Source organism: Protopterus annectens, chromosome 17.part0, assembly GCF_019279795.1.
Source record: "Protopterus annectens isolate FY-2018-M chromosome 17.part0, PAN1.0, whole genome shotgun sequence".
NCBI lineage: Eukaryota > Metazoa > Chordata > Ceratodontiformes > Protopteridae > Protopterus > Protopterus annectens.
The window spans coordinates 348027006-348047857 of NC_056751.1; the positions used below are offsets into that span (position 1 = coordinate 348027006).

Below are 20852 nucleotides of genomic sequence, written 5' to 3' on the forward strand. Positions count from 1 at the left end.
ATATTTAGTATTGTATTGTTCTATTATTATTATTATTATTATTATTATTATTATTATTATTAAATATATTTAAACCTTTCATTGTAGCTGATCTGTGTAGAGATATTTAAGTTTTGAGAGTACTTGCATATTTATTTGGTGACACTGTGTGGGCCACTCATAATAGCCTTTTTCTTGATCAAACTACCATTTGTGTTAATATTAATATTGCACAGTAAGATTGGACACCCATTGTTAAGGGCATTATATTAGCTGATAAGGAGTTGACTGGTGGCAGTGGTAACTACCTTATAGTCTGGGCAGAAGGGGGCATAGCTAGTAAACCTGTACCAGCCTTTCCCAGGTATGTGTATGTGCATGTGTGTGTATCAGCTACTTGGGCAGGGACACTAAGCACTGGTTGGACAGAGAGGTTGCTGGAGGTCTTGGCTTGGTCACTCAGCTAAGATCTCAACTCTATAGCTGTGGCAGTGGGGAGTCTTATTGGGGATCTGGCGAAAGAGGGGGAAACTATCCCCAGATTGACTCTGTGCTGTTAAGGGAAATTGCACTTGATGCAGAGAGCTGCATCTGAAAATACTGTTTGTGTACTCGTCATCCTTCCGGTGAACATCTCTCACTGGTGCCATTGGTGAGGATTGAGGCTCCTTCATTACTGGTCCAGTGGAAGATCGTCACAAACACCACTGGTTACAGGTCTGCTGTTGGAAGCAGATTCCCCTATTTTGACTATATGTGTTCTGTCAGTGAGCCAGTTAGCAACCCATCTAATGATACAAGGGTTGATAACCTAGCTCGGTGAGTTTGTCAATGATGCCTGAGTGAGGGATAGTGTCACATGCCATGGCTAAGTCTAGGTAGGCTGTATGCAAAGATTTCCCTTTGTCCAGGGGCTTGGTGACTGTCTTAAAGAAGTCCACTAAGTTTAACTGCCACAGTCTCCCTCTGGAAAGTCCAAACTGAGTCGGGTCAAGTGACTGGAGATTACCTATGTCTGTGTTAATAAGGTCCATGATGATTCACTCCATGGCCTTGCTGATGAGACTAGTCAGGCTAATAGGTCCATAGCTCCTGGGGTCAGTGGAAGCACCACCTTTGTGCAAGGGAATAATGGTAGTCATTTTCCATTCAGCTTTGACAAAGCCGGTGCTTAGACTATGATTGAAAAGAGTACCCAGTGGTGTTGCTAATTTTTGTTTGAACCTATGTAGAACACAGCCTGGGATGTTATCAGGTCCTGTAGATGCTGTGTTTTTGGCCTTAGAGAGAGCTTTTATGACTTGCTCTTTAGAGATGAAAGGTAGTGGACAGGTGTTAGTGATGTCATGGGATACTTGTGGCAGGGACAGGCTAATGAAGTTCTCACAGAACCTGTTGGCCAACTATTTAGCTATTTCCACAGGCTCAGTATATGTGGTATCGTTAACTACCAGTTCAGCAAAATATGGGCCTTTCTTTCTTTCTTTTTAGGTTACAGATGTAACTAAAGAATACCTTATGGTTGTCCTTAGTTGAGGAAGCTAATCTGGATTTGTAGTTTGCTTTGGAGGACTTCACAAGAAGTCTTATTTGCTTGTTTAAGCTAAAGAGGGAGTGTTTCCAGTTTAGGGCTCACTCCCTCTTACTCTTAGACAGCAATTGTTTCCTCTTATTGTAAAGCCTGTTAGTGGCAGTTGTCCACCAGGCAGGTTTGCTCTTCCTTGAGGAGCCTGTTTTGGTCCTATCAGGTACACAGAGTCAATGCAGTTATACAGGTGTTTGTATAAAGCACTGGTGTAGTACTCTGCATAGTTGCCAATTCAACTGTGGATGGGTGGGGGGGGGGGGGTGGGAGTGCAGTGAAAAGTATTTATACCATCCCATAAGAGGTTATAATCCACAAGTTCAAATGTTCAGTTCTTTCCAAGTGTGTTTCATGTAGCATAGCTATTATACATTTTTAATATAGTTTACTACTACTACTACTCCTTTTTGCATTTATCTTTGAGACCATTAGTGTTTAACGAAATTATAGAAAGGATCATATTCCTGTGAAATTTATTCCCACCTTTTACGTACAACAGCTTTTTCATTAAATGTGTAGCTCCAGCTTTAAATTCCGCTTTCTGTAAAACTAGAAAAAATATTAATATCTGTAAATGCTGTTCTGTATCTGTATCAAGATACTTGCAACACTTTATTATCGTAATTCAAAGGTCTTAATGTCTGCTAAAACAAAACAATAACACAAAAATTAATTTGCCAGATCTGTAAATGTAAACCATTTATTCTGAGAATATAATTTTGCTATCATTTCTGATATACCATACGCAGCTTGTGCTTCCAGAGCTGTAAATACGTATACCAATTTTAAATCTAGTACTAGTCTGAAACTGTTACCTTTTTTCCTTACTAGCCATAAACATTAATTGAAATTTCCGTTCCAGTCTGTCTTTGCTTTCCGGAGAGTAAGATATTGTTTCTGAAAATATGTTAACTTCTGTGCTTGCACTTTAGTTAAGGCAGCTGAACCAGAATTTATTTTGTCTGTACCCCATGAAGCTGCATATTTCTGTAGTAAACAATTTGTTAATATCTCTAAAAACCACTGCAAACAATTTCTTACAAGTATCTGTTTGCACTACTGTACATTCTGTAGCATTTTGATTTCTCCATAAAATCTTGTTACTCAAGTGTAAAACAACTTGCAACTCTGACAATGTGCCCATACCTAGTAAGGTACTATCAGTCGGAACTGCTCACTGCTGTAACCTTTGACAATGTGCCCATACCTAGTAAAGTACTATCAGTCGGAACTGCTCACTGCTGTAACCTTTGACCCTTTAAATCCTAACAGCGTTATAATTGCACGTCTGTTTGACACTGAAATGGATGTGTCTGTATTAATCAGTACATTGTTCCATAATTCCATTTTTGTAAACAATGAAATATACCATTTGTCATTTCTCTCTGCCTTAAATGATAACAGATACATCATCTGGTTTAGTTCTGACTGCCACACCCTTTATAGATATGCTGAAAATCCTTTTTATAGATCTTGTAACAACACTGACTTGAGCTACATTATGTATTTCTTCTTTATTTTGCCCTGATAGTGCATCATTTATGCTGGTGTGTATTTTCAAACTGATCAAAATCTGTACTCTTTATTCCCCTCTTAGTGCAGTATTTGCACTGGCTTCTAAAAACAGCAAACTCAAATTTCTGTATTTGTATTAACATGAACTTGAGACATTGCAAAACTTTGCTTTGTGTTTTGTCCGGAAATCTGCATGTGATGTACACTGACTGTGTTTACGTCTGTATTTGCAATACTGAGACTTAACTGTGTATTGAGTTATATGTGCTGTAGCATTTACACGGATTTCTGAAGACTGTAAACTAGAATTTGTTACGGTTTACATGTCATTTAACTCTAAAACCATACTGACATTAGTAGCTGAATATACTATTGTTTTATGAGGAAGTGTGTCCATTACCAGACTTATTACAGTATGCTTTTGTGTTTTAACCTTTTTGCGTCTAGAAAGATTTAACATTGCTGAACTAATAACAATGAAATTTAAATGAACATTTCTGGAACACAGTTTTTTAGATTGCTTTACCCAATTTTTAACTTTAAAACACACATTTACTGGTGGTTTTACTGTAGAAGTACTGTTTGACATATCTATACAATTTACATTTACAGACTTATTTAAACTTTTCCAAGATTTACTGTCTGATTTAGCTAGAAAATGCATTGCATTAAAAAAATGAATGCTCACATAAGGAAAGTTGAAGTTGTGTTGAGAAGGTGGCCAGGCATCTCACAGCTTTTTCAAACTTCCTGTTGTAAGGATTCTCTTGGCTCTGCGACGTCACACTGAAAACTTGAAAGTTTGTTATCTGCTTTGGAGATGATGAAGTTTTCTGATAAGTTGCTGTTAACTGACATTGGTATCTTGGAGAGTCTGAAGTTCTTTGAGACTTTACTGTAGATTTGTAGGAACACTGCTGTTCTCTAAAATACATGAGACTGAAAACTGTAGATTTGCAAAATTGCTATGGGGTTTTGGGACTTAAACTGTATTTGCCCCTCCCCCCAACTGATGGTTATTCATCATTGTTGGAACTTATAGGACTATAGAATATTGGAATGAAATGGAAATAACTAGAAGAAACTGGAATGAATGTTAATTACCCAGAACTGTCCTGAACAGATGCCAGTATCTTCTTTATGTGCCAGATCTTCTACCTTTCAGAATAAAAGTCTGCCTACACTGTAGTTCAGTTCAGAATGTTTGCTTTATTTTCTACAGTGAAGGTAGATGTCAACAATATCTGAATCAGATCTTACGGTCTCCAGTAATGGTGCTGATAAACTGAAATAGACTGAATTATAATGTCCATAGCTTCTGCACACATTATACTCAAAATTATTCTTTTCCTCCTGGGTAATATAATTAATATTCTGGAATGCTGGATATTTGACCTGATTTCTGCACTCACTCCTCATGTGTCTGTACCAAACCACTAAGGACTGCAATGCAATGACTTTGGCATATCAGTCTGAACTAACTCACTTATGTATCTGAAGTATCACTCCAATAAAACCCTGTAAATTTGTGCATATACTCCTCTTTAACCTTGGTTCCAAAACCTGTTTGTACTTAATGTACTGCATATTCTATTAACACATTTTGTACTTGTCAGTATTCTGGACTGAAGGCTATTAATTTGTACTAAAACATTCCTTATATATGCCTTCTTTAATATAGCTGCATTTCTAGTCCTATGCAAAGAGTATACTGTAACAAACTACATTTAAGTGAAATCTAATTTTACATTTGTAAGACTAATAGGTCTGTACTTACCAGGATCCGTGGGTTTGCTACCCTTGTGCAATGGTATTGCAATGGCTGTTTCCATACTTCAGGAATGTAACCAGTGGAGAGGCTTAGACTAAAGAGGTGAAGTACGGTTCTGATAGGCCATATCTGGCACTGATAATTGGGCAACCTGATATATTATTGGGGCCAATCAATTAAGTGTTCTTGAGAAAACTTGTTCTACATCACATGGGATCATCTGTTACCAACAATTCAAAAGATAGATGCTAGAAAACCTGATATAGTGGTCCAGGAAAAAAGACAAAAGTAGCATTGATCATTGAAATCGCCACACCCAGTGACTACAGTGTCCTGCACATGGAGAGACATAAAGTTATAAAATATCAGGATCTGCAAGCAGAAGCAAGAGCAATGTAGAAGAAAGGTACCCAAGTAGTTCCAATAGTAGTAGGAGCAGTGGGTCTTATAAAGAGTCTAAAATCTTATTTAGATACGCTACCAACACATGTAACTCCATACGAACTGCAGAAGGAATCTTTACTGGGCACATTGCGGGTGCTGCGAAGAGCACTTTTGGCTGACATCAAAGAGTGAAACAATACTAATTTCATGAACTTCAATCATACTTTGACTTAGGAATGGGGTGCATTCCCATCATGGTATTAGAAACCCAAAAGACTTGGAGAAATTAAAAAGGGTGTTTATTTATTTTGTTCTTTATTTCTTTGTTATTTATAGCACTTTGTGTACTGTGTATTTTTCTAGCTAGTTTCACTGTGTGTGAGGTATTAACTGGAAATTGTCCACTTTTATTAAGCGTCTGTTGGGTTGTTTGTTTCTGATAACTTGTTGCAGTTAAACTCTTTTTTCTAGAGGCTCCTTTAGCTGTTTAAAACTTTCATTTAAAGGCTCACTGCTGCTTTTCAGTATTCACTTTTGGTATAGTGTTTTTATAGTTGGTGGCTTTGCAGTTGCCCACCCCTAGTGTAAATTTGATCTGGGACCCTCCTCCCAGTCTAGTGTCATTACCTCAATCTATCCAGTACAGGGAAAACATTTGAGAAGGCCAATCAGCTTAGTTTCTGCTACTCCTTTCTCTCTTTCCTTTCTCTCTTTCCATTTAACATTTTTTTATCTGCTTTTACTGTATTTGTGTTTCTTCCTACTTTATTTTGCTTTTGCGTCATCTCAGTTGTGGTGTAACTCATTCTAAGCCTTTTAGTTTAAGCACTTGGGCTTCAGACCAGTTGTTTTACATTAAGAAGGTTTGTGGTCTGCACTGTAGTGGCAGAACAGGTAGCTTACATCTGTCTAAGTTGGGAACTGCTGATTGAGGGCTCAGTGTCTGTTATTCTAAAAGTGTATTAATTCTGGTTTAAGCACTTGGGCTTCAGGCCAGTTATTTTACATTAAGAGGGTTCGTGGTCTGCACTCTTGTGGGAGGAGAGGCTGGACTCTGCCCTTCTGAGCTGGGAATTTCTGGTTAAAGGCTTATAGTGCCTGCATATTTGAACTGCTTCTTACTGAAATTGGTACACCTTGTTTGCTGTAGCATAGACTAGATCCGGGCCTGCTGAATCTAGCTTTGTTTGTATGCTTGTTGTTTGTTTGCTTGTTATTTCCCTGAAACGCTAATTCCACCTAAAACACGGCTTTTCAGTGCTTCTGTGGATCCCTAGTGATATCTCCATTGCTTACTGTACTTATTTCCTTGTTTCACTTGAAAGAAAGTTACTGTTTGTCGTTTTTGCATTTAAGTTACCTGTAACACATTGCATTTAAGTTACCTGGCACTTGCTCACTAAGTCAGCACTAAAAAATTGAAAGCACTACACCCTCACAAACTCCCCTTGAGTACCTTGTTCCCCATTGGCCCTTTTTTTCAATTATAAAGGAATTCCCAATACTATTCTAGCATGTCCAAAGGTCAGTTGTCAATCTCCTCTCCGGTCCAGCTGGTGAATCTGGGAATCTTGAGGCAATGTTACAACTGCCTCATGTACACAGACAACCCTCTCCTCCTCCCAACAAATTCCAACACATGTGAGAGATGCAACCATATAGCCAAACTGGAGGCTAAGCTCTCTCAACTCAGTACTGGCGTAACCTGTCAGGAGAAGAAGGAAACCACACTCACTACAATTCCAGTCTCACATAGACCTACCACGACAGCAAACCAAACACATAAACACACAAAAACATACTCGGAGGCTCTAAATAAAAATCTGCCTAAGCAGCAGAGACCTCCAAAGCAGACACCCAAGCAGCCGCTACCCCAAAACAAAACACGTGCAACACAGCTCACAAAGCCAGTGTGCCGAACAGTCACAGCCCTTAAGGCTAAACAGCACACCTGATACACTTGTAATAGGTGACTCTATCGTCAGGCACACTGACGTCCCGCTCACCAGGCTGAACAAGAAGGTCACGGTGAGCTGCCTGTCGGGTGCTAGGATCCGCCACATAACACAAGCACTCAGGTCACTCCAAGGCAAGTACAAATATGACTTAGTCATTGTCCATGCTGGTGTGAATGACCTGAGACGTACCTCCCTGGACTACATGAAAAGAGACATAGAGGAGCTCTCTGAGCTTGTAGCCCAGGCCGGTATGACCCTGACCTTGAGTAGCATCTTACCCTCACCAAGAATGATGCCACAATATGAAGACAAGATGATCAATTTCAACAATTGGCTTAAGTATTGGTGTCATTCAAAGGGGATCCAATGCCTGTCAGCCTGGGATGACGTGCTCGACAAGCCACGATGCTTCGCAAGGGACGGCTTGCATCTGTCACCCCTGGGCTTTCGGATATTGGCAAAGGCTCTTGCTACCCCCATAGTGCCTTTTTTAGGCAAGGCTCAAAAGACAAACCCACCTCCATAGGTATCACAAGGGATAAGAAACTAAGAGTAATGCTACTCAACGCCAGAAGTCTAAACCTCAAGATGCATGCACTCGAAACTCTCCTTAGCATGGAGAACATCGATATCTGTGCAGTAACAGAAACCTGGTTCAAGGCTCCCGAGAGCACCCCAGCACTACCAGGTTATACCTCATACCATGCTTTTCGTCCCCAAAACTTGGACCGAACCACAAAAGGAGGGGGGTATCAATATTCGTCAAAGATACCCACACCTCCAGGTTGGTGGCACAGCACGAAGCATCAGAGACTATCCATGTGCAACTAACTGGGTAAAACTGCCTTCCAGTTTATAGCCTGCTACAGACCACCCTCCCAAACCCAGGAACCCCACTCGGCCTTCCTGAGAACACTGGAAAATATGAAGGTCTCTCCAAACACCATTATATTGGGCGACTTCAACTACCCAAACATAGACTGGGAGCATTACTCTAGCTCCAACACCCTGGCCCAAAGGTTCCTAGAATTTATAAACTCAAATGCTATGGAACAACTTGTTACCACTCCCACAAGAGGGGAAAACATACTGGACCTGATCATCACCAACATGGGGACTCTATGCTCCAGACCAGAAGTGTATCCCTCACTGGTAATATTAGACCATAAACTAATCTCACTGGATATTCACATCCCGACCCCACCCCCTGCCCAGAAAACCACAGTGAAAAACTTCTCTAAAGCAAATTTCACACTCCTCAAAACCGAGGTGGAATCCTTCAAAGCCCCCGGGCCTGTGGAAAATACGGCCCAGACCGCAGAATCCTTTATAAACACATTCTATGAACACCTTCAGGAATGCATGGATCATGCAATCCCAAGTAAAACCAAGACTCAATCCTCCAAAGACAGACGTCCTGTCTGGTGGACCCCAGCCATAAACAAACTATACAATAGAAGGAGGAAGCTACTACATGATAGAGCAAAATCCCCAAAAGGGAAAGGCATCTCTGATCAGTATTAGCAAAAAACTACGGGCACTCATAAAATCTTCTAAGGCCAGCTTCGAGAGAAAAATTGCACAGGACACTAAGGATATTCATAAGGCTTTCTTTAGTTATGTTAGGAACCTGGGTGGGAATTCCCAGATATGCTCAGAATTAGTCCAGAATGACAAAAAATACACCGAACCCACAGACATTGCCAACATCCTAGCTGACAGGTTCAGCGCAAACGCCCCCCCCCTCCCCACCAAAAGGGCAAATATCTATCCCAGCAGAGTGCTGCCCCCCTGACATCTCAGATGCTCAGGTAAGAGCCGCCCTCTCCAAAGCAAAAAACACAGCATCAATGGGACCAGACTGTGTCCCGGGCTGCGTCCTACATGAACTCCAAGAAGAGCTAAACCCAAACATAAAACTACTGTTCAATCTCAGCCTTACTACAGGATATGTACCCAAAGAGTGGCATACAGCAACAGTGGTCCCTCTCCACAAAGGTGGTGCCTCAACAGATCCTGGAAACTATCGCCCCATAAGCCTGACTAGTTTGGTCTGCAAAGCTATGGAAAGGATCATCATGGACCTCATAAATAAAGATATTGGGGACCTACAGACACTGGATCCTACCCAGTTCTGCTTTAAGGGCAGATCCTGCCTCTTAAACCTGGTCGATTTCTTTGAAACAGTCACCAAGGCCATTGACGAGGGGAAGGTGGTCCACACAGCCTACCTGGACCTCGCAAAAGCCTTCGATACAATACCCCACTCGGGCATTATAGATAAGCTCACCAGCTTAAATATAAACCCCTGTGTCACTAGATGGGTTGCAAACTGGCTCAAGGACAGAACCCACATGGTCAGAATTGCTGGAGCCATGTCAGACTCCAAACCAGTTACAAGTGGCATCCCACAAGGCTCAGTCCTGGGACCTCTCTTGTTCAGTATATATTTCTCGGAGGTACAGGCCAACACGGAAGGACTGTGGCTGACCAAGTTCGCAGATGACTGCAAACTGGGCGCCATAATCGACTCTCCAGCCGACACAAGCATCCTCCAAAAGGGCCTCATAGAAACAGACAACTGGTGCCAGAGCCATGGCCTCAAGCTAAACGCCAAAAGTGTATAGTCATCCCTTTGCCAAAAACAAAGTGCCCACAAATTACCACATAGGTGGTAATCCGTTAAGTACAGAAGAAGTAATTAGGGACCTGGGGACCCAAGTTGATAGCAATCTCTCATTTGACAACCACGTGGCCAAAGTGGTTAGAAAAACATTTTATATAGCCCACCTAATCATGAAGGGATTCACATCTAGATCAGGGAGGTCATCGTGCCTCTTTACTCATCCCTCATCAGGCCCATATTTGAGTACAATGCCCCTTTTGGGAAGTACTTTACCAGACACCTGCAGCAACTGGAAAGACCCCAAAAGTACCTCACCAAGAAGATCAAAGGGCTCAAACAGATGCCATATGCTGCCCGGTTAAAGAAACTCCAGCTCTACTCAGTGGCATACCGCCTGCTCAGAGGCGATCTGTGCCTGACGTATAAAGCCATGTCCAACCCGGAATTAATGGACATGCTGCACCTCAGAAAATCCAAATCCCATCGAGCCACGCGCTCGAGAGACTTGAACCTCAGCACTGAAATAAATGGGACATGCTGGAGGGACAGATTCATAACCCAGAGGCTCCCTTCACTCTGGAATAAAATCCCAGTCAAGGTTAGGCAGAGTCCCTCATTGACTCTCTTCAAGAGGAATCTTGATGAGTGGATGGGAGATCGTAGGTTTACCCCAGGTATCACTTCTGTGTCACTGTTAGACAGAGGCACAGTATACTAACCTCGAAAAAGGGCATAGCAAAATTAATTTAAAATGGGTGGCGAAAGCCAAACTCACTCTGGCTAGGCTTATAAATGCCCTAGGGCCGATGGCCTAGTATGAACTTATGAACCTATGTAGGAATGAAACGTGTACTGATTGGCTCTCAATCGAGCCAGTCGCTGATGCCTGGAATAGACTACCAAATTAATAAAACAAGCGCCATTTATTTGGACCCTTTTGGAGATGACTAATCTGATGTCTTTCCATCTGCCTCAGCCTGTGTGTTATTGAATCCAGTTGGATCCAAAGCTGGCAGCTTAAACTTTTCAGCTCCAAAACTATGCCTCCTCTTCCATAATGCACTGATCTCCATGAATCTCCTCAGCTCTAGTTTGCTACTTCAGATGTCAGACATGATCTTCCAAACTCTGTTAGATAAGTAAATTTTAGCAGAATTTTCTTCCTTTAGTTACTATCCCCCTGAAACCAGATAATGTATTAGTTTCCTCCAAGGATAGGCCATTTTGGAGTAAGGGTCCAGCAGTGAATACTGTAGTTGTCACATCAGCCACCAAGAAGAATATCTCTGAGGGGAGTGTAATGGTCCATCCCCCAAATAGTATCTTACTGGTGCGGGACCATTTTGAAAAGCACGCATATGCTTCCACCACATTTGCCCTCCATACACTGAACTGTCTGGCCCACCTGACTAGACTAGACTTCAAAGAAATAGGATTTCAGACATGTCTAAGATGATGGCATCAGAACAGACTCTTGAGACCCAGAAATCTTGAGGCTCAGTTGTCTGTGATCTTATCTATTTTAAATGTTTCCTTGAGGCTTCTTTTGAATGCTGCAGATAGTACAGCTCATGCAGTTGTTACTGGCATTACTATGCCCTGCCATGCCTGGATGCATTTATGCCACTTTGCGGACTGCTTCAAGGCATCATTTCTCAGTACCCCTTAGAAGAATCCACTTTGCTTGGATCTAAATTAAAAGATACTGTGACCAGAAGTGAGCAAGAAGAGAAGACTTTGTTTGCCATAGCAGTCTGTTTGTCTACCCAGGCTGCAGGGATTCCAGGTCTTTCCTTGGCTGGAGAACAAGGTTTATTACAGCAACCTCAAAGGCATCTCTAATCCAGGCCAGGGACTATCTGCTCAGTTGTGCCTATACTTTTGCATCACAGTGATGTACAAGTCCAACTTGTAACTGGTGCAAGGTCTGGAATTTGGATACTATCAACTTAATTGTCAAGTTTCTTCCCTCCAAAAGTCTGTATTTATGGATTTAAGCCAGTCAGGTTCTACTCTTCCTCACAGGCTGCCAGTTTTCCTAGTTCTTTAGCTCCTTTGCCTGATGGCTGCAGCTATCTGTTTTATGCCTTTGGCTGGATTTTCCATGATGGTTCTTCAGTGGACCTTGTTGTTCTAGTGATCAATTTCTTCTTATTCAGTGAAACTTCCTATTTGACTTGCCAACATATGTCATCAACACATTTCTTGGCAGCAGGTTCAAGCTGGTTATCCTTTTGTTTTTCATCAGCCTTGGGCCACAGTTACCACGGGTGCTTCCCTTTGTGGATGGGGCAGGCATTTTGAGGGGAAGACAGCCCAAGGTACCTGGTACCAATCAGAGGTTCATCTTCACATCAATGTCTTGAAGATGATAGCAGTCCCTCTAGCACTGCAGCCTTCTAGGACTTCCTACCTAAGGGTATGATAGCCATTCAGACTGATAACATTGCAGTAGTTTGCTGCATAAGCATGGGGAAAGGTCATGAGGATATTGCATTGGACAATGTTTTCTCACTGCTTTCTGATAGCCATGCTCATCCTGAGGAAATCCAACACCCTTGCTGATAACTTGCTCATGAGTTCCTCGGGCAATAGCTGCTCAAGTGTTTAGCCTGTAGTTATGGCCCTGCTGCGATCTCTTTGCATTCCCCCTCCATACCAACTGTTGCATTTTCTTTGCACTGATCCCACTTGAGTGTCAGTCATGACACACTCTGCTCCATGCTTGGCTTTCAGTTCTCTTGTACACCTCTTCTATACCCCCCGATAATAAAATTCCTATAGAAAGCATTGCAGAGCAACTGCGATCTTCATAGTTGTCTTAGCCAGAAGGGGACTATGGTTTTCCTTCTGTGGTCTAATCTGTTGCACCCTACTTGGGTTCTGGATCATGTTCCAGACTTGATATCACATACTTTAGGTTAGCTTTACCTGAATCTCAAATCACACAGGTTGAGCATGTGGTTCCCCCAATTCCAGTGATGATTCGAGATCACAAGCTTTCTAAGAGTTGTTTATATTCTTCCTCCCAAAAATATGTGAGCAAGGGTAAAAGGTCTGGATACTTTTTCTGCTCCCTTAGATGCAATTTTTACTTTTTCTGGCAGTTCTTTTTCATTCTCTTAATTTTTCCACTGTGATGTTTCAGTTAATGGCCATCTCAAATTTTCATGTGGGCATGCATAATATGCCAGTTGGTTTTCTCAAGTTATCCAAAGCCTTCTCAAAGGGTACCTTTCCGCTTAAGAGCTCCAGTTGGACAACACCCCAGTCATGTGGTACATCAACAAATAGGGGAGCACAGGATCTTACTTTCTTTGTAGACTAACCCTTCTGGCCTGATCTGCCATCAGGTAACTCTTCAGGTGTTCTACATCCCTTCAGAACATAATTTTGTGGCAGACTCACGGAGCAGATCCAGGACATAACATCACGAATGGATGCTTCACAGAGAGGTGTTTCTGGACATAGTACATCGGTAAGACATTCCTTACTTGGATCTTTTTGCCTCCCCTCTGAACAAGCAACTTCCCCACTTTGGTTGCAGAGTCCCAACCCTCTGACTTGAAAGGTGGATCCCATGTCCTTTTCTTGGAAGGGAATGTTCCTATATGCTTACCCCCCCCCCCCCGACTACTTCATAGATTCCTGCACAAGATAAGGAAGGACTCACCAAGAATCATGCCGGTGACTCCCTTTTTGCCCAGGCAGCTATGGTTTCCCCCTTCTTTCCCCTGGCCTGGGGTAGTCATCATAAGTTACTTCACCTGATGGCTCTTCTCACACAACACAAGGGGTCTCTTATTTACCCTCACTTGTCTAGTCTTCATTTGACACTTTTTAGTAATAGGATTTTGATCCCTTTTAGACACTACTTTTCAGAGAATGTGCTTGGGATTCTGCAGGAGGGCAGGAAACCCACTACAAGAAAGTTTAATATGGCTAAATGGAAAAGATTTTCTGTTTGGTGTCTCCGGCATCACCACTTCTCTGTGGTGATTCCTTTAGTCGTTTCCTTTCTTGTGTGAACTGCTCCATACTGACCTAGCATATTCTGTTAAAGTTCACTTGTCAGCATTCTCTGCTTGTCTGATCTTGAATCAACTTTTGGTCTCTTTTTTGGAGTTCAGACAACTCTTTAAAGACATCCTTCATATCAAGCCCCCAAGTAAGCCTATTCCTCCCTCATGGGAACCTTAATTTTTTCCTTCTGTGCCTTTGTCGTCTTTGTTGTCTTCTTTGCTGTCTTCTTTGCAACACTACATATGGAAGACAATTTTGCTGGTTGCCCTTTCTTCAGCCAAGAAAGTTTCTGAACTTCAAGGTCTGATGGCGATTCCTCCCTTTTTGATTTTTCATAGAGAAAGGGTGCCTTTGCATACTAAACCTTCTTTTATGCCCAAGGTGTTCAATGAGTTGTTTGTCAATCAGTTTGTCTGACTTCCTTCTGTTTTTCCTTCTCCGCAATTTGCTAGTGAGAAGGTTCTTTACACCTTGGATCTACACAGCCAGCTTGGGTACTATTTGGATAAGACAAAAGCTACCCACAAATCTGAGCAGCTTTTTATTTATTTTCATGCCAGGACATTAGGTTTGGCAGTTTGTAAGCAAACCATCTCCTTCGGGATTTCCAAGGCTATTTATTTTTGTTATTTTTATGGAAAACCGCTTTCTGCTTCAGTTTGAGCTCCTCCTACAAGGGCAGTGGCTTTTTCTGGAGCTGTTTCCAAGGGTTTGGATACTAGGTCCTTCCTTGAACCTGCCATTTGATCCTGTAGTCACACTTTTACTAAACATTACAAGTTGGATGTCATTTCCAGAGCCAGGGTGGGATTTGCCAGGGCTATCCTTCATGGATTTGTGGAGGTCTCCTCTGTACCTTCTTCTTCTCCTCCTCTTCAGCAGTTTGGGTAATCTGCCATATGTTATGAATACTGCAGCAGTGATGAAGGATTTAGTCCAGTGGTGTAAAACTCTACCATGACAGTAGATGTCCTGCTTTTCACTGTTGCAGTATTCAGTCCCTCCCTTCTGCCTCCGTTTTTTCTCTTTCTTCTGTTGGGAACACTTTGCGAGCTGTGAGGGGTCTTTGACTTTCTCTTCTGTTTCTTTTTTCTCTCTGGATGTTCATGGCCTCCTTTTCCCTGGGGTCACTCTAGTTCTCCTTGGGCACTTCAGTTGTGAGTTTAAAGTGCATGTACATCATCTATATGCCGTATGCCTGTGCGGGGAGTATATGCCTGAATTACAATACTGGAAGGATGTGAAGGCTTTGGTATGCTGGCCAGACATTGGGTTGTCCTTGGCAGGAGATGCCACGTTATGAGTACTGCAACAGTGAAAGAACATCTACTGTCATGGTAAGATTTTGCACAACTGTTCTTTTCTCATCAAGCTGTATAATATAGTTGCACAACACTTTCTAAATGCTCACAAGGTTTCTAAATGCTCACAAGGTTTCAAGTCTGTCACATGGTAATAGCTTACTTTCTCATAGAAGAGTTTGGCTGGTTTCTGATCATGTTAGAGTTAAGCAGAGTCACTGGAGGATGCAGTGAAGATCAGTTGTATTTCCAAAAGCATAATAGAAATTGGAGTTTGAATGATATAAATGTAGACCATACTTGTATTAGAACAGTGTTTCAACTAAAATAGACAGAAGTCCTTGCAGGATTTAATGACCTGTAATCTTGCAGTGTACTGTGTTGCACATTTATTTAATTGTGAATAGAAAATGACACAGTGAACCTATAATGCACTAAGCATGTTTCACTTGACATTTAATATACTTTTTTGTTTGCTTTCAGTGTACTTGCATTTCTGTTTCTCGGAAGTGGCTGGCACTTGGTAGTTCTGCTGGAGGACTTCATCTCATCCAGAAAGATGGTTGGAAACAGAGACTCATTCTCACACATAAGGTAAAATAGAATGGATAAAACAATTTGTAAGCTTTTAAAACAGAGTAGAAATGCAGTTAAGACAAGGATGAGGTAAAGGCATAAGAGTGCAACACATCCTTTTCTACAGCACCTTTTCATAGTATTTGCATTTTGAATGTGTTAGAACAAATAAGGTTTGTGTGTGCTATAGTATGTGATGAAATTTTATTACACAATTGTGTGAATTATGAATTCCAAAATAGTCATAATAGTGTCATGTGCAGAACATTCATCACTTTCACACAACACTAGTCTCTGATGCTTACTGAAGCTACCATTTTGTATCTAAAATTCTATCAGTTTAAAAATGAGACATCCCTGATGCAAGCCTGAACAAGTAAAAGTGCCCTGACACACCAATTTTTGATACTGTATTATTGTCCTGATAGTATGTGAGATTTCCTCATGAAATATACACAGCAGCAACAAGACAAAAAAGGCTGAGGATGGCATCAAAACCTTTGCGGAGATTAATGCTTTCTAACCTGCCTGTGCTTTTCTGATTACTTCAGTTCTCCTCTTCAGCTGCAAGAAAAAAATCTATAAAGTTTGGTTCTACCACGTTTCTTAGATCCAGTGCAACAGTTGTAATTCACGTATAGATACTAATTCAGTCTTAGTTTTGCGCCATAAGTCATAGAGTACTGTTTTTTCCTGTATTTGACTGTGTCTCTGTATTTATGTATTCTTCACAACCTCCTTTCAGTTAAAACTAAACCCAAATGTGATGCTTAGTCACAGCTTGTGCATGCTCAGATGTATGAAATAGGAAAGAAAATTAATACTGGAATATAGGCGATCTTACCTAAATAAAATAGTGCAGGCTGTGGTATAAAAACATTCTAAATGTTATCAAATAAAAACATTAAACCTAAAGCTAACTAAAATGGCAAAAAACAGCCTTTTTTGATGTTATAGTCAGCAAAAAATTATTTCACCTGTTGCGTAGTAGAAATAGGTTTGAACCCACATAAGAGATATTAAAGATGTATGCTGTTTTTCTCTCCAGGAGCTTCATGTAATTAAAGTGCTTACCCCAAAGACACAAGGTACAGGGTTTGGGTTGTGCTGAGACATACACAGTCCTGCTGTGCTTGGTCACAAGAGAGGAGATGCCAGTGGTCAGGAGACTGTCCCTGTCCCAGTGTAATCAATACCGTGATCATGTATTTTTATCCATCGTATTTGTGTTTCTTGGTTCAATTATTAATCTGTAGTAATCTTATAAGACAGTTCTGTTTTGATTATGAGAACAACAGGATTGCACTTTGCTAAACCAACTATAGAAAATGTATAGAAGTGCAGATGAAAATGCAGCAGTTTACCAGTAGTGAAGCCTGTTCACCATGTGCTGTTGTAAACATCAGACTGCTACAGTTCATAACAGTGCAGAAACCGTTGTTGCGGTCACTAAATCCATCCATTCATCCACAGCCCTTTTTCCCATTTTTGCACATGGGGTCGGGGTGTGACTTCAGCAGTGACAATCATCTAGAGACAAGGTTTACACCACTGGCTGGCTAGCCCTGGTGTGGTCACACATACACTCACACCTATGGCCAGTTTAGAGTGTCCAAGCCTATAAAGAAAGACTGCAAACACAAACAAAATATGGGCTGGGGAAATGATATGGAACATGGGGAATAAAAAGTGTTCAGGAAGAGCAATATTATGCAGAAGAGTGATAAAGATTCTTGATGTTATTTTAGCAAACATGGGATGATTAGCAATTGCAGATTTAAGATGGCAAAAAAAAAGTTTATAGATTCGTAGCTATTTATGCTTATGTGATGTTTAAAGTAAGGGAGAACTTATTTCAAAAGATTTTGGATTATATAGTTATAAGCATGCTTGGTATAACTAGTGGAGATTTTAATTGTAATTTTAAGGGGGAATAAAAAGAAAAGAGGAAAAAGATGTAAAAAATGGTTGAAGTAATGACGTATGGAAAACTGGATGTATGCATTAGAAAACCATGGACATATAGAAGGGGTGATTTAAAATCTGAAATTGGTTAGTTTATAGTGTCAGAAGGTATATGTATAATTGAAAACTATTATAACAGTTTTTTCAGACCATTTAGCAATATGGATGGAAATATAGTAAATAATACATAAAATAGGAAATGGCATAAAAAGAATTAAATCAAAATAAATGGAATGAAAAAGGGAATAAAGTAATTATTCAGTTATGGAAGGATCACATTATTATGAAAGAGTTTTACAATAGTTGGTCTGAATGGTGGATCATTTTTAAAAGAGAATATACAGATTTTTTTTGCCATTGTAAAAAATTAAAGAAAAACAGGAGTATGTTAAAACTAATAGAGATGTGCTGGAGAATTTAGAGAATTTAGTGAATAATAATATAGAATATTATGAAAGAGAAATTTATAGGAGAAATCAAGATAAAATTAAAGAGCTGTTAAACAAGATATCCTTTTTATAAGCAAAAAAAAAGGAAGAGGTATCACCATATTTTAGTAAGTTAATGAAAGCGTATAGTGGTGTGATTAGAGAATTTAAAGATAAAAAGTAATTTTAAAGAACAATCAACAACAGATTATGGAAACTGTTGTAAGCTATGTGGAAGAAATGTTTACTAAGAAAAAAAAAAGAAAGTGCAAGGATATGGGAAATAACATTTTCCAAACAAATTAACAGAGAATTAAAAAAATAAAAAAATAATGATTAAACAGTTTTTTTCTATTTCATATAATATAACCAGTTAAATGTAGAAATGGTCCAGATGGAATCTGATTTGAACTGTATAAAAATCAAAAAGAATGGCAGAAAAACTATTTATGTGCATTTAATGAATCATTAAACGAAGGTTTAAATCCTAAAGAATTGTGTAGTGGAATATTAAAATGTTATATGGGAAAAAAAGAAGAAAAAGAAATAAAAAAAATTGGAGACCAGTAGTAGTGCTAAATAACACAGACTATAAGGTATAAGATGTTTATGAAAATAATACAGAAAAGATTTGAGAATAAGATGCATTGCATAATGGAGGAAAGTGTATAAGGTATGAAAGTAAAAGGATGTCTATAGTTGATACTGAAAGAAACAGTGGATGATATTGCAAACAGGAAAGAAGATATAAAACTCATGGTAGGTAGTATTAATAATGTGTTTCATTTGATACAATGTGATATGCTATGAGATCTAATATACATGTACAATATTTGCAATAAAGTTAAACAAGTGTTTATGACAGCATATAACAATAGAAAGTAAGAGTTTTGTAAATGGTTGCTTAGGCAGAGAAATAGACATGAGTAATGGTATAAGACAAGGTTTCCTCCCACATCCCAAAGACATGCTGTAGGTTTATTGGACAATCTAAATTGGCCCTAGGTGTGAGTGTGTGCCTTCTGTGGAAGGTTGGGCGCTGACACCGTAAAACTACACTGCCAATCATGAGGGGACAAGGTGATCCGCTGTGGTGACCCCTTACCGGGAAAAGTCGAAAGAAAAAAAAGAATGGTATAAGACAAGGATGTCCTATGAGCGGTAATTTGTTTGCTTCAGGTTTGAATATTATAGTCAGGGAAATGAATCAAAAACTGAATGCAAAGTTTATAATTCATATGGATGAAGAAATTTTAGTTGTGTCATAAGTAGATATTGTTATAGTTACTAAAACAGAGGATGGATGAGATAAGTTGTAATTTATTTGGTTGTGTGTTTAAAGGAAATAGGCATGAGTTTAAATAAAGAGAAAAGTAAAAGAATGTGAGGTATAATAAAAATAGTAAGTGTACAGTTCTCCATGAAAGACATACATGTTTTAGAGATAGTTTGGGATACAGTTTGATAAAGAAGGTAATAGAAAGGGATGGGATATAATATTAAGGAAAGTTTGGCTTATATAAAAAAAGTAAACTTGATTAGCTCAGTATTAATAGGTAAGATAGCATATTTATTAAGTGTTGTTAAGACTCCTAGAATATGTGTGGCATCTTGATACAAGTATTTACCTTTTGTAAGGGGATCTAGATTAAACCCGGTTAAGAGATGCATTTACACATGAACAGAGAAGGATAGGAATTAGGCTTGCTGAATCCAGTAATACATACTGCATCATTACATTTATGTAAAGTTTTGAAATTGTTAAATGAAAAAATAATTGTGAATCTGTTAATGAGTATTTAAATATAAGTATGAGGAATTCTTGGAAACAGTAAGAAGTAATGAGAGTAAAAAATGTCACAATTTACTGCACGTAAAAGACTCTAGTGCTTTGGCAAACAGCCTTCAAGGAGTAAAACAAATAATACATACTAACACCTTATATAACAATCATATAGAACAATTAAACAATTAATCAGTTGTACAGTTATTTCCAATTCACCTCAGAGGTTAAAATAAAATGCAGCAATGTATTACATTTTAAAATAAAAATAGATTCTTTATATAAAAGTTTTTTTCTTTTAGAAGGCAATTTTCCCTAACTCTCTCACAAACTTGTTCAAGAATACAGCCCTACAATAAAAAAAAAATACTATTGTGTTTATCCTTAAAATGCATAGCAATAGAACTTTCCACTGTTTGTTTTTTAATGTCCCTAATGTGTTCTTGTAATCAAGTTCTAAATTTTTTCTTACTTTGTCCTATGTAATATAGGTCACAGGGACACCTCAGGACATAAATAGTTCCCTCCGCTAATATAAAAGTTTTTTTGCCTTCATTGGTGGCCTGGACCTTTTTATTATTTTATTATTTTGTATTTGGTGTAGTTCCCTCTGTAGCATAAGAATATTTTCCCAGTGGACAAAATTGTATACCATTTATTTTTCAAAAAAGCATATTATATTACCACAAATACCACAGTTATTATAGGGGAAAGGTACCCAAAGATGAAGGATTCCTAATAACTACATCATCTGGAAGGACAAATAAACTAGATACTACAAAATATTTTATGTTCCCACCAAGTTGATATGAAACAGAAGGATAACAGTGTACAATTTGAATCTAATCACTGTCCCTTAACAAAAATTTCCAACAATGCTTCACTTATTTTTTTTCACTAAGAGTATTGTATAAAGAGAGACAATATACTTTATCATTTGACTTTTTATTACTATGCA

At 39.4% G+C, this 20852-nt stretch overlaps 1 protein-coding gene across 2 annotated transcripts in view; it reads left to right on the forward strand.

Moving 5' to 3' along the window:
• HPS5 (HPS5 biogenesis of lysosomal organelles complex 2 subunit 2) overlaps positions 1–20852 on the forward strand; it is a 1422788-nt gene that overhangs the window by 103990 nt on the left and 1297946 nt on the right. For both annotated transcript variants that reach the window (XM_044059074.1, XM_044059075.1), the window contains exon 3: positions 15626–15736. In XM_044059074.1, the coding sequence (XP_043915009.1) occupies positions 15626–15736 (111 nt within the window). The remainder of the gene's footprint in view (positions 1–15625; positions 15737–20852) is intronic.